This window comes from Falco naumanni, chromosome 7 (genome assembly GCF_017639655.2).
Source record: "Falco naumanni isolate bFalNau1 chromosome 7, bFalNau1.pat, whole genome shotgun sequence".
NCBI classification, from domain to species: Eukaryota; Metazoa; Chordata; class Aves; order Falconiformes; family Falconidae; genus Falco; species Falco naumanni.
Genome location: NC_054060.1, coordinates 17,454,642 through 17,470,647, shown reverse-complemented (window position 1 = coordinate 17,470,647; position 16,006 = coordinate 17,454,642). Strand labels below are relative to the sequence as shown.

The 16,006-nt window shown below is 35.0% G+C and overlaps 1 protein-coding gene across 3 annotated transcripts in view; it reads left to right on the top strand.

The window, feature by feature from the left end:
- WDR72 (WD repeat domain 72) overlaps nt 1-16,006 on the top strand; it is a 128,056-nt gene that overhangs the window by 27,366 nt on the left and 84,684 nt on the right. For all 3 annotated transcript variants that reach the window (XM_040602195.1, XM_040602193.1, XM_040602196.1), the window contains 3 exons: nt 177-422; nt 968-1,188; nt 2,556-2,751. In XM_040602195.1, coding sequence (XP_040458129.1) covers nt 177-422; nt 968-1,188; nt 2,556-2,751 — 663 coding nt within the window. The remainder of the gene's footprint in view (nt 1-176; nt 423-967; nt 1,189-2,555; nt 2,752-16,006) is intronic.

The following is a 16,006-nucleotide window of genomic DNA, read 5'->3' as shown; positions in this document are numbered from 1 at the left end:
TGAGATGTGATCTAATATTGGAATAGCAACTGCTGACTTTCCATCTTTAGGCTGCAGGAAGGATAGCTAAGGAAAATGATAAAGAGATGAAAAAATATATTTTGCTTTAGATGTTTATGGTTTTTAATAATAATAAAAAATCCTAAACACTTCTGATTTTCTCCCCCCACCCCTAGAGATCCCAATTACAGCAACATGGAGTATTCAAGATAACTTTGATAAACACCGTTCAATGTCAGAGGGCATTATTGATCATCTTTGTGCATCTAAAGATGGAATCAAAAGTGCAGTTGTCAGTTCCTCTGTATACATACCCAGTCTTGATAAGCTCGTGTGTGGATGTGAAAATGGGAGAATTTTTGTAACAGTAGGTTTAAAAACTGCAAGAGCAAGACTTTTGGAAAACATCTCTTCTGTGAAAGGTGAGTTTTAACAATTCTTGTTCAAATTCATCTTAATCAAGCATGGAAGATTGCATACTTCTGATATCCCCTTCAGTGATCCCTGTAAAAATTCTTTGAAAAACAGGTGTGATGGTCAGGGATAGAATGAGCAAAACGGAAGATTATGATGCTCTCTCTCCTTCTGTAGCTGATATGTTAGATCACAGCTTAGTACTACCAAGGTACTTTGCACTGTTAGGACTCCTGGAATGGCTGTTGGAATGGAGCCACCTGGAAGTGAGATATGTGGTATTTCATGATGTGGGCGGTAGTCATCTTTGTCATTTTTGCCTCTAAAAAGTCATTCTGCTGAAGGAATAAAAACAGTAATCTCTGTAGATGAAATTCAGAGTAAAGACCTTTGCCCTCCCTGTTAAGAACATGTCCAAATTTCTTTGATCCTCATGTAAAGGATTGTTGTATTTAATTTTTTGAATCTCCTGACTTTCAGCAAATATAGACTTTGAAATATAGAACCCCTATTCTTAAGGAACAGAAATAATTTATGTATCATCTTGTTCCAGATAATCTACCTTATAAGGTTCTGAATGGTCATAGTAGCAGAGTCACTTGTTTACTTTATCCTCATGATAAATCGGTAAGATTTGATCCAAGCTGGCTGTTATCAGGGGGCCAGGATTCTGTCGTGATCTGCTGGGATATATTTACTGGAGACATCTTACACCAATTTAGTCTGCAATCTGGTCCAGTGACAGAGCTCTTGCGATCTCCAGAAAACTACAGAGTAAGTGAAAGCGTAACAAATAAAGTATAAAAAAAAATAATAATCTATATACATGTGTGTATGTGTATATACATATGAGATAAAAATCTATCTGGCAATGCTTTTATCCTGCAGCACTTTATTCTTAATTTACATTCGCTTAATTGTATTGCTTGAAAGTTGCTTTTAATTTCAGGGGGTTGATTTCTTGTTGGGTTATACCTACAGTGATTTAGAAAAAATGATCCTGAACCAATGATGTATTATATTGAAGCACTTGACATTGTTTGCCACTTTTTATATCATGATTATCAATCTGTATGTTATTCTGATTATCTCCTAACTTCTGAAGTTGAAAAGTGTAATCGGCAAGGCTAGGGGTTTGAACATAGTGAGAAAAGATTTGGACCAGTAGTATTTTAAGCTAAATTTGTATGCTTGATTTTGGTTCCTGACACATCCTTGTTAGCCGTTGCATGTAGGCTTTTGTGGTTTATGAGATTGGAATAATTTCAGGTGTTTTTCTTTAAGTGAATTTTGAAGTAAAAATTAGAAGACTTACTGTACTCTGAATGCTCTATGAAATTTTGATGAACATGTTCTGTCCCCATGGTATTCCATGGGGCTGGGCTTTAATCTTTTTCTCCTTAGAAGCCTGTGAAGACATAGTTGATACTTATGGTTGACTTAGCTCACTTATGAGCCAACACGAAGTAGTTCAAAAGATGTTTTGCAATGGCTTAAGTTCTTAATGCTTGTAAGGCTCCCTTTAGCCCTTTTTCTGGAAACTAGTTAGAATTTAAAGCCTGTTTGGGTGGTGTTTTGGTTTTCTTAACAGGGCTGAATTTGTACATAAGGGTGAATTCCTTCATGTGTCACCAAAAATTACTTGCAGGAAAGGAATGCTTTGCTGAATCAGGTCCATAGAATGTGAAATGCAGTTGTAACATACCCAGTTTTTCATTGGAAATACATTGCTCTTGGCTTTTGTGTCATAAGACCTGACATAATTTTCTATCACGCAAACAGCAGTTTGGTTTAAAGGTTAATTTTTTTACTGCTTTCTCTTTTAGGATGACACTTACTCTATATTTGGTTATATAATTACAGCTTTGATAAGCCAAGTATTATGAATAAATGTTATTAAAATTAATATTTTTTTTAATTTGAAAAATCAGAGGAGATTATATGTTTTCCTGTCAGGAGATCAGTTGTACAGCTAGCCTGTTAAAAACAAGTTGGAGATGTGGGCTGAAATAAAACAGAGTTTTCTAAAATGGGTGTTTTCTGGAATAGAAATCGCTGGGCAACTTTTACCAGGCTTGTTCAAATGATATGGTTATGACTGGGGTTACAGTATTGAAACTGAAGTTCTTTATGCTTTGCAGTTAAAAGACAACAATATAGTGTGCTGCGTGTGCAGTGATCACTCAGTAGCAATTTTACACCTTCAGAAGAGAGTATGTCTCTTACATGCCAGAAAGCATCTGTTTCCTGTGAAGAAGATAAAATTTGACCCTCTTGAAAATCTGCTAATTGTTGGATGTGAAGATGATTCAGTTTATATCTGGGAAATTGAAACAGGTAATAACAACAAAAAAAAAATTCCCCCTGTGTTTACTTTCCTGCAGTTTTGTTTGTTTGTCATGTTGTGTTATACAAACCTAATTTATAGAAGACCAAAGCAGAAATGCTAACATGTTGAATATATTTATAGAGTTTAAACGTTATATAAAAAAGCAAGAAATAAAGACTTCATGTGGCTCCAGGTATGTCACTAATAAAATAAATAGCTTAAGTCAGATCCTAACAATCAGATGATTAGCTGACATTGCAGTGAGCAGAGTAGAATATTTTTGGAAGCTATAAATAAAGCTTAAGTTATTCTCTTTAGTTATTAAAAAGAAAGAAATTGAGTCCTAACAATCCTAAGTTAGACCATGAAGTGTTCTGCTTTCTTCAGCAAAATCATAATTTGAGAAACCTTTTGAGTTAATTGATAATCAGTTAATAGTGGAAGATAATTGCAGAGCTCACAACTGTGTAGTTAAACTAAAGCTGAGTGTTTCAGGTTAAACGGTAGATTCCCAGGTGATTTGAGTGTACAATGCTGATTTCACAAGGGGAATAAACATCGTTATTTGAACTCTGACAGACAGAACTATTAGAAGCTGTAATGGTACTATATATTACAATACAATGTTTTCATGTGATTCAGAGCCATGTGTCTGGGGGTGGCGGGAGGGGGTGGGTGGGTGCATAATGAGTCTAGAACCACTGAAATGCACAGCATATTAATGAAAACAGTTTTACTAATGTAACTCTTGAGATCGCACTTTACAAGTTATTACAACACACTGTGTAGGCTGTCTGCTTTGGACAAAAGTCCCTTTTCTTAAAGTACAAAACATCTGTATTTAGTGAAGAAGTTGGCAAAATGAGCACAACATAAATTAAGTCTGTTACGTTAGTAAGCTATTTAATATCATTAATCTGGCATAGTAAATGCCTTCTGGTACTTAGTTTTTTTTTTTTCTGAAATGTACTGAATTGCTGCTTTAAATAAATTTAATTTATTCCAAACTTTTATCTAACAATATAGTCAGTTAAAAACCATAGTTCTACACTGGTGTTCTCCTACAGCTAGTCAAAAATAGGAAGCTCTTTTATAAAGTGCTCATATTTTTGTATTGTAGTTTGAGATTTAAAAATTCTTTTAATCTTTTTTGTTCAAAAATATCAATAAAAAATTGAGGTGGTGTGACTGGTAGATTGTATGTAGTGTTGTACTTATTTTCTTGGTTGCCTTATTGTTGCTGAGAGGGTATATGACAGTTTGGCTTAGAATTTTAGTTTTAGTTGCACTGTTGGGGAAAAAAAAATACAAGGTCCCAGTTTCAAAAGTAAATACTGGACCCTGAGTTAGGGTGCTCTAAACTTATTATCCTGCTTTTATTAGTAGGTCTTTCCTGCTTAACTTTGAATTTTCTTTTCTGGTGAATCTAAGATTATGTGTAGTCTACAATTTATGTAGATGCATGATATTACAGTTCTCAGTGCATTTTGTCCAGTCAGGTGGAGGCATGGGTTCTACCCTTCTGATCAGTCCTCTTTCTGGAGGGTTTGTGGGTCTCTTCTTACCTTGTCATTCCTTTAATTGCTTCCTTTTACTAGTCGCTGTTGGCACATCTGCAATATTGCAAATTACTTTCCTCTTTTACCTCTAAAAGGAAGAATGTTTCCTCTACAGTGTGTTCTGTTCCTAAAGGTATTACTAGATCTCATGATTACTTCCAGCCTGTAATGACAGCATGCACATTTTCCAGGCGAATAGTATTTCTGCTCCATAATTATATCTACCCCATACTTTAGCATAATGTAAATAAAACAGCAAAAATGAGAAATTAATTTGATTCTTGTCATTGCCTAACTGCTTGTTTTGTAGCAATTGCCAAAAAGTCACCTTTACTAGTGGTAAAATATTAAAGGTAGAATGGAAAGTTACTGTACTAGATCGCTGTTGTAACTACAGGGAAACTAGAGCAAGGAGCTGAATGTTGAGCAGCTATTAATACATGTTTTCATGGAGAAATTGGTAAAAATGCTACCAATTTCTACCTTTTCTATCTACATCTTCATTGCTTTTTAAAAAATGAATGTTAAGAAGTTGCGAGGATATAGAATGTTTTATTTCACAGCTAAAAAGGACACTTCTCAAAAACGCATAAGTAGGCTGTTTTGTATGTGTCAGTTTTAGAGTTGAGACATCCTTGAAGGTCATCATATCTAAATGTTTATTAGTATTTCTTGTAGAGTGAACTTCTAACCAAAGGATTAGTGTGCGTTTGAAACTCTGCAATATAATTGAGCAAATTTAGTAAAGGACCACAGAATATTTTGTTTCATTATAAATCTCTTGTCATAGCTATCATTTTAAACTGGTATCCATGTTATTTTCTACCAGAACTTAATAATGTTAAAAAAAAAAAGAAATAATGAGATTAAAGCTCTAAAACAGCAATGTTGAGCACGCAGTAATTATTTTCCATACATACTACTTTGATGCCTTTGCTATTGATCCATCATAGTCTGTGCTGTTGTTATATTTGTAGGATACAGTGTAAGAGCTCCTCAGGTGCTCCGATGATGTGAATTAAGGTTTAAGTTCACAAGGTGGCAAGTCTTAACATGCCTTTTGACAAGACATTGTGTTTTAAGGGGACTCGGACCCCACAGTATGTGAGCATAACACTTGATTCTCTTCTTAAAAAAAACCCAACCAAAAACCCAAATAAACCTCTCAAACCAACCAACAAAAACCCCCAAACTTTAAGCCAAAATAACTATGCTAATGACGAGAGTATAGTTGAATTCATCATAGTACAAAAGGTTGAATTCTTAACGCTTATTTCTAGAGCTATGGAGGCATTAGTTCATCTCAAAGCCTATCTTTAGCAGGACTTGTTGCACCCTACTGTCTGCAGGAGGACAGTGGTGTACAACAGAACTGTTCTTCTGTTGTGCGCTGAAGGGATTATGTTTTGTACTTCCCCATTTTTAAGACAAACCTAGCTTCTTTATTTTCTTTGGTCTAGATTTTTCATGGAAAGTGTGTATACTCTGGTTAAAATGTAAAGGTTTAAATATATTCCTCATCTGAAAAAAAAGTGCAAACTCCAAGCTTTTTAACTTTTTAGTCTTTCAGTATTCTTGTAACTTCATGGAATGTATACTATTAGCTAGAAATAGTGCTGACAGGTCATAGGGATTCCAAACTTCGGGGGCAAGTAAATAATTGCTAAATAATTCATTCTGTCAGTTTAAAATTGAAACTTTTGGCTGTTGATTTGAAGAAGTCATCTGTGTAGACCTGAGAAAAGACAGTTCCATGTGTGGTGTTAGAGAAGGCCAGGTCTGCACTGCTCAGAAAGGTATCTTGCAGGATTAAATGGTACTTCACCAGTGTATGCCTTGGGATTAACTCCTGACAGTGGGGATACTTCTATCCCCAGTGTGGTGCAATGAGGGTCTTCCTTAGTTTAAAAACAAAACAAAAAAACCACCAAAAAAAAAAACAAACACCAAAAAAAGCTTTCAAACAAACCCCCTCAACAACAAAAAAACAAGCAAACACTAATTTCTTTCCTAGATCTCTGGACAGTAAATACTGTGGAGTGAATTCAGTGTTGCTGCTGTATATGCTTAACATGGAAGAAATTACTTTGACTCGTTCTATAGGCCAAAATGCCAATTGTTGCACTCAGTATAAGAACTGATAGTTTCCATCACCATACAATGCCCAAGGCAGCCCAAAGAAGTCAAGGGTCTGGAGAGAGAATTTAAATCTCAGATGCAACTTTATTTAGTACAGCTAGATGACTTCACACTGAAGTATAGTGATTTTTTTGTTAATTAATGAGATTTAGTAGCATAGGATTGAAATGGTACCATAGAGACAAAAATCAAAGTATTTTAACTGTCTCTCCTTTAGCTGTAAAAATTGCTGCCTATTTCAAAATTAGAGAGGAAGTAAAATTGATGCCACTGCTTGTGTATATTACACATTCAGAAAGGGTGCACATAGCTAAAAGTGTGGTTTCTTTAATTGCCATTTCTGTATCTTTTATTAGTAGTATAAAGCAAGAATGAGAGCTACAATTGATACCTCTTAAGCAATAGCTGGAACACAGAAAAGGATGCAGTTATTTTGCTACATTAGCCATTTACAAATTTTGTTTTGTTTCTGTTAGGTATTGGTAACTAAAAGATGCTATCTAGGGTGAATACCTGGGAAAGCCTACTAAGATGTACTGTAGCTGGTTAAAAGTTGAATTATATCTGTATTGTGGGAGAACACAAGTGGTCATAGCATGGATCCTTGAAACCGGCCTGTCCCATATCAAGAGCCGTGTAGACAGATACTGAGTGACACTTGGGCAGAAAAAGCATTGTTCAACTGTACGGGAAAGGTGCACACCGCATCCAAGACAAACCTGCAGAAACACAGCAGCCTTTCATTATGATTTTCATCTGTTGATGAGACAAATGAACAGGCAGCTGTGTATAGTACTTCTTGGCTACACATTTACCTGTGAGCATGTTCTGTGACTCAGTTAAATAGAATAAAGTCTATGGTGGTAGCCTTGTGCTTGGATTCCATTTCAAAAATGGACATAAGGTAAAGGTTTTGTTTCTATAGTCAGAAAGTGGTTTCCTTTTATTTTTCTTCTGGCTGTGAAGGTAGCTTGATGACTGAGGATTTGCCTCTTTAAGTGAAAGTCAGTGGAGGACCTGATTTTGTCAGACTCGTATATCACTGTTTGCAGTTCAAAAAAAATCTCAACAGTGTTACTGTATTAGAGTTAATGGATAACTGGGAAAACAGCCAGTCTGTTTATAATTTCAGTCTGTGGATTAAGGAATTTCCATGAACATTTCAATATTTACACTGTTGTAGTCAGCAATAACTCTGTGGAATTTGACAGATGACTTTACAAAAGTTTAGGGGCATCGAGTACCTATGACTGTCTTTCAGTTGTACCAATTTAGCTCCAAAACTGTCTTTCCACCAGGTAATTGAGAGATGACCCCTTAAGCAGATGAAGGACTTACTATACATAAGTTCATCATCCAAGTTCCTGTAACAGTCTGACACACTTTTTTGAAAAGTATTTAAAAAATTTTTTTGTTCTTTAGCAGGCTTTTCTTAATAGTTTTTTTCTACTTTATGGGGTGGTTGTTATACAGATAAAAATTGAAGCCAGTATTACTTCATGTGCAACTTGTTGTACCCTCTCTTCATGAGATTGTAAAAGCTGCCTTATTTTATGTAGTCAATGGGAAGTTGCAGGAGTACATTGGGCAGCCTTTATTCCACATAAATAGGCATTTCGGCATATTTATGCTGGAATGTGTTAAATACCAGGAGTATAGTTGACTGAAGGTTAATTCCTGAATTCCAGTTTATCTAACTTGAGACTTCTGTCTATACTTAAGACACCTATGAGCTAGTAGTTCATGTTGGTTTTGTAATAAGCAGGAGGAAATAGGAGTAAGTAAAAGTCTCTATCTTCTCGCCACTGACTACAAGGGCAGTCTAAAGAAGGTGTGGGGGGCAGGGAAAAGCTAATTGCCTGCTGCTATTACAGGTCTAGAATAAGGCAGATTGAATCCCATTGTTTTAGGCCTTTGGTTTAGAGTGCCAAGTAAAATTATTCTGTCTTAAGTTTAAATGTTATTGCATGTGCATGTGAGTAGTGATATAGAAAACCATACAGAAGCCATGAACTATGTTTACTGTGTTTTACCTAAATTTTAATATATGGATACAACAACTTTCCATTACAGTGGAATATCTTTACATGACGATAAATATTGATTTAATAATACATTTAGAACATTAATAGAGCGTGTGTACAGGATATGTTCCAAACTTATGTGTGCTAGAAGACAAATATGAAAATCAATAACAAATTTTATTCTAATTAAAGTGTAGAATATTTCTTCCAATAGCCACCACTTGAAATCCACTTCAATAAGGAAATTAGCTGTTATCTATATGGTTTTTACATTTTCCTTAAGCAGTCGGTGTCTTTGCTTTTTTTAAAAAGGTATCAGTATGATAGCATGTAGTAACAAAAGATTCATGGAGGTTTTTTCCTGTATACAGCATATGGTAGCGTGTCTACTGAGCCATGTTTCTATCCAAGAAGTATTAAGAGTGAGGAAGGAGTGGGTAGACTTTGTTCAGAGGTAGTAATCCTTATTTATTAGAGGTAGATTTAGTCTTTCAATTAGTACTAGTTTAATATGAATTTCTTGACATGCATCATGCTTGCAGCACGAAACATCTGCTGATTTTCTGTTACTCCTTTTGCCTTGTAAGTCTTGTCCTGTTTTATTGGTTTACAGCATGCTTGGCATGAGTTTAAAAATAACATCACTTAATAAAACTTTGTTCAATTATAATATGTGTTTAACTTTACACTGGCTACTTTCTATTTTTCATAGTCACTCAGAGAGCGCAAATTTTGAGAACTTTCTTGCGTGATGCTAGCCCAAACACAGAAACAAAAATTGAAACACGCCTAAATGTATGTCTGCTGTCAAGATCTCCTGTATAGTCAAAATTAAGTGTATACTTACAATCCTTACTAGAAAAGATCAAAATTGTTGATAAAAAATAGTTTGGATATGCGTAGTTAACCATGTTTTTGGAAGACTGTGTCCAGTTCAGTCAGTCAGGTGGCAGATGAAATAGTTTGAACCGAGAGTGTACAAGGTATTAAGGCAAAAGAATTGAGATGTGTTTGGGCATTACTGCAGTTCACGTTGAGAAGATGTGGTGGCTCAGTTGTCTTACAGGCTTATCTGAATATACTGGGTATTCCTGCATTGTTTTCTATGACACTGTCATTACTGTTATTGCTAATATGCTATATTAGGATAAATTCAAGTACAGATACAGCTCACTTTCATTCATAATATCAGTGTAAACAGTACCACATATGACAAGGAGAATCTGTCCAAAATGCAGAAATATCTTCCTTTGATCTTTTTCAGGGGGCCAATGAAGGTGCTTTTACATGTTAATGTAGTCATGCTATTTATTATTTTTCACTACTTCTTTAGAAGCTGTTTTTTAAAAAAGGCTTGTGAGCTCTAAAACTGAAGTTCATAAAACTTTGTGCTGTGTTCGAAGCCCCTAGCATGGGGGAACTTGCTTTTTACATACAAAGGAACAAATATTTTTTTTATACACAACCTGATGTATTAATTTTGCAAAAATACTGAATAATCTGAAAAAGGATCCAGTCCTTCAGGAACAAGAAACTCCATTAATTTTTCTGATGGAAAACATCTAACACATTTTTATAAAACAGTTTAGATGAATTACTCGTATATCATTTTCAAATTCAGTACAGGTGTTTTTTTCCCATGTTGTGCTTGCTTTCTGCTTAAGAGCGATGGTGATCATAGTGATTTGTTTTTGTAATATTTGATCTGTGTTTCTTTTAATGACAGTGGTGATTTTCCTGTATCTGCTTGAAATGTGCAATGCTGGGAAATGTAATTCATCAGCTGATACTTGATTATAGATATTACAATAAGCTTTCTATTAAGTACTTGCTTGACTTCCTTTTTTGATGACTATCCTCACCTCTGAATTGTTTATGGAGGCTTATCTTTTACTTGTTAATATTCTGTAACATTTAATTATGTGCAAGACAAATTAATAAAAAATAAAGGGTGTAAGTAAAGTTTTCTACATAAAATTGAATTGTTATAGATAATAAAGTTATTAAAGTACAGTTATATAACTAACTACACTTAGGAGATATGTGTTCGAAGGAAAATAAGTTTATGAAGTTAAGCTTTGAAAAGCTCGGAGGTGTTAAGGTTAAGACCATTTTTGCAAATCTAATTGCACAAATTGGATTTGTGAAATTCTGCATTTAGCTTTCTTTTCATGTACCTCTGAACTCTTGAGGTTTATTACTAAATAAATTTGTATAATATTTTGTTTTATTTACACTGTTTAACATGTATGCTTTCCCTATTTGTGTCCTGTTTGAATCCTTTTCTGAATATAATACTTTTCTTGTATTTTGTTTGTATTTGTGTGGATTATCACAGTGTCTGAGTGCTTAGTAACAGTATTTCTCCCATTTTCCAGTCAAGTGCAGTAGCATTACAATTGTTTGGCTTCTAACTTCTGCATCTAAACAAAGCAGAAATCCTAAAAATGACAGTGCTTTCTATAGAATAATTCTTGGAATGCTCTAGGGGTTATGTAATTCAAAAAAAGTTTTAATGTGTACACTGCAGCAGGGGCTTGCATAAAAGTGCCTGCTACTTCAACTCAGAGATTATTCTTTGCTATTACTACCTGTCTTTGCAAACTTAGAATTACATTGATACTTCCACATAACTTCCTACTTGTGTATAGCTTGGGGTCTTTTAATAGAGGTAAGGGAAAGACTATCACTTTGATTCACTGTGATAAGATTGACTGTATGTATGTCATCACGTGGGGTGCATTCTGTATAGACCTTTCTTGATTGAGCAAAGAGAAAAGTTAATGGTGTTTCAGTTAAAATTGTCATTGTGGTAGGAACAAGACATCAGCATTGACAGTGTATTTCACAAAGTGTGATGTTCAGCTTTGAGTGCATACTTCAAGGCATGAAGACTTTATGCAACACCCATGCGTTTCATGACTTTAGCCTGAACAATAAATGTTTTGAAACATTTCTGCTGAGAAAAAAACAAAACCATCTTACCACCTTAAGATATCTGTCAAGTGTAGAAATGTTTAGCTTAATCATTTAAAAACTACATAGGTGTCACTAAAACAGGCATTTAATGAGATTGGCAGCCCTCATAAAATATGCAGCATCTAACATTAGTCAAATCCATCTGTATGATCACTTCTATCACAAAAATCTTTAAAAAAATAATTAAGAGCTCAGAAGTACTCTGAAAATATTTCATACAATGTTAATGCCACATTGAGTAGTTTAAACTGTTACATAAAACCTGTTGTATATCAGAAACATCTTTGCTGTGGAGAAAATGAAATTACTCTGCATGTAGTGGTCTTATAGATCAAACCTTTGATCATATTGATGGTCAGGCATGCTGGAACACTTTCAAACACTGTTTAATACGTAGTTATATATGCTCCAATATTTTTATAATTGATGCTAACAATAATAAGTCTTCTAAAAATCTGTTAAACTCTGTGCAAGTACTGCATGAGTTGCAGAATATGTGATATTTTGTTTGGATTTGGTTATGGTTTTTTTTAAGTAGACCCTCACTTAGTATGGCTGAAAACTTTTCTCATCTTGGAAAGAAATTAGGAGTTAAACTGTTTAGAAGACTGAGACTTGGGTTTCATCAGGTGGCTGTGAGGAAATAAATTGCACAGTTTTTATGAAACTATTACAATCGTACCGAAGTGAACTGTCATTATTTTACTATACATTTATGCCTAGATAATTGTAGAAGCAACAATAATTACACTTCTGTGACACTGTTGCCCCTGCAAAATCTAGTGATTTACAGTGGAGTTTTTGATAGCTTTTGTTTTCCCTTTCTTCCCCTCTCTTCCATCTTTCTCTCTTTTTCTTTTCAGGTCATTGGTCAGAATTAGAATTGAGTGTATGAGTGTGGCCTAGCTGATAAATCCTGTGGCTGTGTTTCATATGCTGGAGGCTGTGCTGTAGCTAGGGTCAAAGTCATAGTGGTCGCTACCTTTTTTTTTTTTTTTTTTCCTTTTTTTTATGAACTCTGCATAGCCCCAAGATCTGGGCTGATGCAAAACTCCAATTTAGAGTCCTTGGTAACTACATCTGGCAAGTTTTTTGTGAAACACGCTACATACATATTGCATGCATTTTTTTAGATGCTTGAGAGCAAAAAAGTGTCATAGTATTAGGTTTCTCTGAAGTCTCTTTATTAATTCACTTTTTCCTGGCTAATGAAGTTTGCCTGTAGGGTCCTATGCCCCTGGTCAGAAATCAGTCATTTATATATTTGCAGGAGTAAGATGAGGTAACTGTGAAATGGCTTCGTTAGGAAGTGCACCAGGCTGATCCCTATGCAGTTCATATGAGTAGAGCAGCAAACTGCGTCTTTAACTGATGATAAATCATAAATCTTCAAGAGTGACAAATGGCCAAATTTTGCTAAATTTTAATTGATAGAAATGCCTATAGAGTTGTTTGAGTGAACTCGTTAGGCATTTTTAGAGTAAAATTAACTTTTGATAAAATTGCCATAACTTGTGTGAATGAAAACATGCAAGGATCGGAAGGCTTTGGGAGAGATGCTGTTTTTTCAGGAAGAGAAAGTATATGACAAACTGTTTCATTAATTTCTGCGTTTTTTCCAAGACGGTCTAAGTTCGCGTAAAATTTCTCGTTTCATTCTAACCCTATGCTTTAAAAAGAGTCCCATCATTCAGTCTTGTACACACACTCATAAATTCTACGCATACTCAGTTCACACCCACACAATATTTTTGCTTTCCTTCATTTTAGGTTTACAGAATGTAATATTGGTAAGCAATTGTTTAAATAAGATTTATCTTAAGTCAGATACAGTTGTGAATGCATCTAGAATATGTATGGGCTCTAAAGTCTACTTGGTTATACAAAAAAACATTTTTTGTGCTTACTCTTTCTGATATTAGTACAAATAGGTCGTTTGATATTCCTAATAGTGAGTTCTCAAACAGTTGTATTGCACCTAATTTCATAATCCTTTGTGAAACTAAAAAAAAATAGCCCTTACAAAACTATGGTTCATATGTTAAGTACCCTGTTGCATTACTAGGAGGTGTTAATTAAAGACTATGAAAGGCTGGTATCTCCCCTGAAGGGAGTTTTTCATATTTGGAAAAGAGCTCTAGTAATTTAGCTCTTCTGTTCTTAGGTCATAGTCTGACCTTCAACATTAATAGTCAGGGCAGATGCCATGTGGGTTGAGATCTTGATTTCTCCCCTCCCCCCCACCTTCATGCTTAAGAGGCATCCTTAGAGAAAGGGAGAACCTGCAGGGAGTGAGTTAACCCAGCTGTGCACTATTGAACTGAGACAAGGTAACTTCTTAGGCTAAGAGTACTGTAGCCAACACTAAACAGTTTCTCATTTAGGCAATCTTCTTTGAGAAAGCAGCTCAGTGAAGAAATTTGAAGTGTGTTAAAGGTAATGTGATACAAATGATAACATGCAATAAGATGTAAGGTTGCCATTTGACTAGTTTCTCTGAGCATTTTATGCTGCCACTTAAATACTTTTCTAGAAGACGTAAAGGATAAGGGAACATTCGTTAGTGTATTTTGAAAATGTGAATTATTCAGAATAAGTCAAAAGCATGAATATATGTTCTGTGGAAGCTTAATGTTTGGGGTTTTTTTGTTTTAATTTGTCAGTCTTAAGACAACTAATGTTTTGCCTTTTTTATGGCATACATTTCATACATGTAAGCCTCTGGTCATTCTGTAGCTTGCATTTCAATATTTCATAGTTCTATAAACTTGAGTCATTTTTCAGTAACTACTTACTGATGTAGAGTAATAAAAGGTACTGGAGCTTGGAAAAGTCTGGCTTGGAATAAAAAAGTCATCTATTGCCCAGTCTCCAGAAGTTAAGGTCACTCATTTACACTGAGAATAGTCAGGCATCTTTGTACTTATGTGTATACGTACAGGCACATACTATTAGGTATTTTGTACTAGGTGGAACGTGTATGGAATTTAGCTGTGTCTGTTTAAGAGGACGTGTTTCTTACAGAAGATATTTGATCTTCATTCTTGATTTATTATTAATGAAGTAAGATTTTATTATTTTTTTTTAAGTAAAAATGAGAACTGATTGGCATGGTCAGTGCAGGCAGAAGAGCCCATATCAGGGAGGATTTTCATTCCAGACATTAAGGGATTCTCATCCTCATTCCATGTTTCAGATGGTGATAAAGAAATAGAAACTGCTCACATCTCTTCCATGTTCAGAGCTGTCCTCTTTTTCCATTCAGCCCAGTTTAAGTTTAAGACACACAGTATATCTCAATTCCTGTTACAGGTTTGCTGTCCCTTGGTGTTTAGAATAGCCTAGATTTGAGTCGGGGAGTGAACAGGGGAGGAGTTTTCATGTCCTCTCTTTCAGGGTGTTGTGTCTGCAGCAGAAATCCTGGGAATGAGGACAGGCGGCGTTGAAGAACTGCTCTTTTTGCCTACATATGTAAACCTGCATTGTATATGATATTTCAGTAGTTTTATTTGTATTGTTCTTCACTGATTTCTTTAGTTAAAGGATATTCTGACAATAGTTTGTTAATGCTATTCTGAAAATATACATTCTGAAGAATGTAGGTAATGCACAGCAGTTGGACTACATGACAGAAATCTTCCAAATGCAAGAATTGAGTCTCTTGCAAGACGCTCTACATGCTTCTGTATACATACTGTAGACACAGAGAATCTCCATTCTTAATGTATTCCTATATGTAAAATATCCTTTTAAAGATTATTAGATTTTAATAGGCTGGTTTTTTTTGTTTGCTCTATCCCATTTCTGTTTTCTAGATTGCATTTACTTTTGTCTTAGTGTTAAGTAAGCATATATGTTTCCTATTAATATAATGTTTGTTCCAACTGTTTTGGGCCATTTCATAGAGTAGTAGGACTTGCAGCTACGAGAAATTTGTCAAGGAAAGTGCTTGACCACTGTCTTGGAGCTGGACATGGTAGACTCGTAAAATTCAAGCATCTTCTAGTGAGAACATAAAACTTCTGCTTGCCTGAATCTACCAGCACAGAAGGAAGTGTGTGAGTTTCTTTTAAGATGGAATAGGTGTTTATGGAAAGGAAGATCTTGACAGAAAATAAAACAACTAATAATATAAGTGATACTTGTTCTGAAAGGTGAGGTTTTTGTTTTGGATTTGTTCTTGACCACGTGCTCCTTTTAAATAAAATCAATTCTGAAACCATTTTTTATTTACAGATCACTGTTATGCTGTAATATTCAGCCGAGTTACTAGGTCACAGCAGCGCTGCAGTATCAAGGTTTTTCAATATTTTTGCTGTGACAGCGAACAGAAAGCACTGGAGCCTGACGATATGACAGGTCATGTGATGTCAGTGAATACCTTGTCTTGAGGCAGGATAATAGGCATGACCCACCCAGTAAAAATGCATCATTCAGTAAGAGCAGAACCTAGAGCACTGTATGGACAGCGCTAACACCAAGAGACACAATTTGTAGTACTTGGTCCAGAAGAAGAATAAGATGTTGTAACAGTCTCTAACCAGTCACATCTGGTGGTCCAA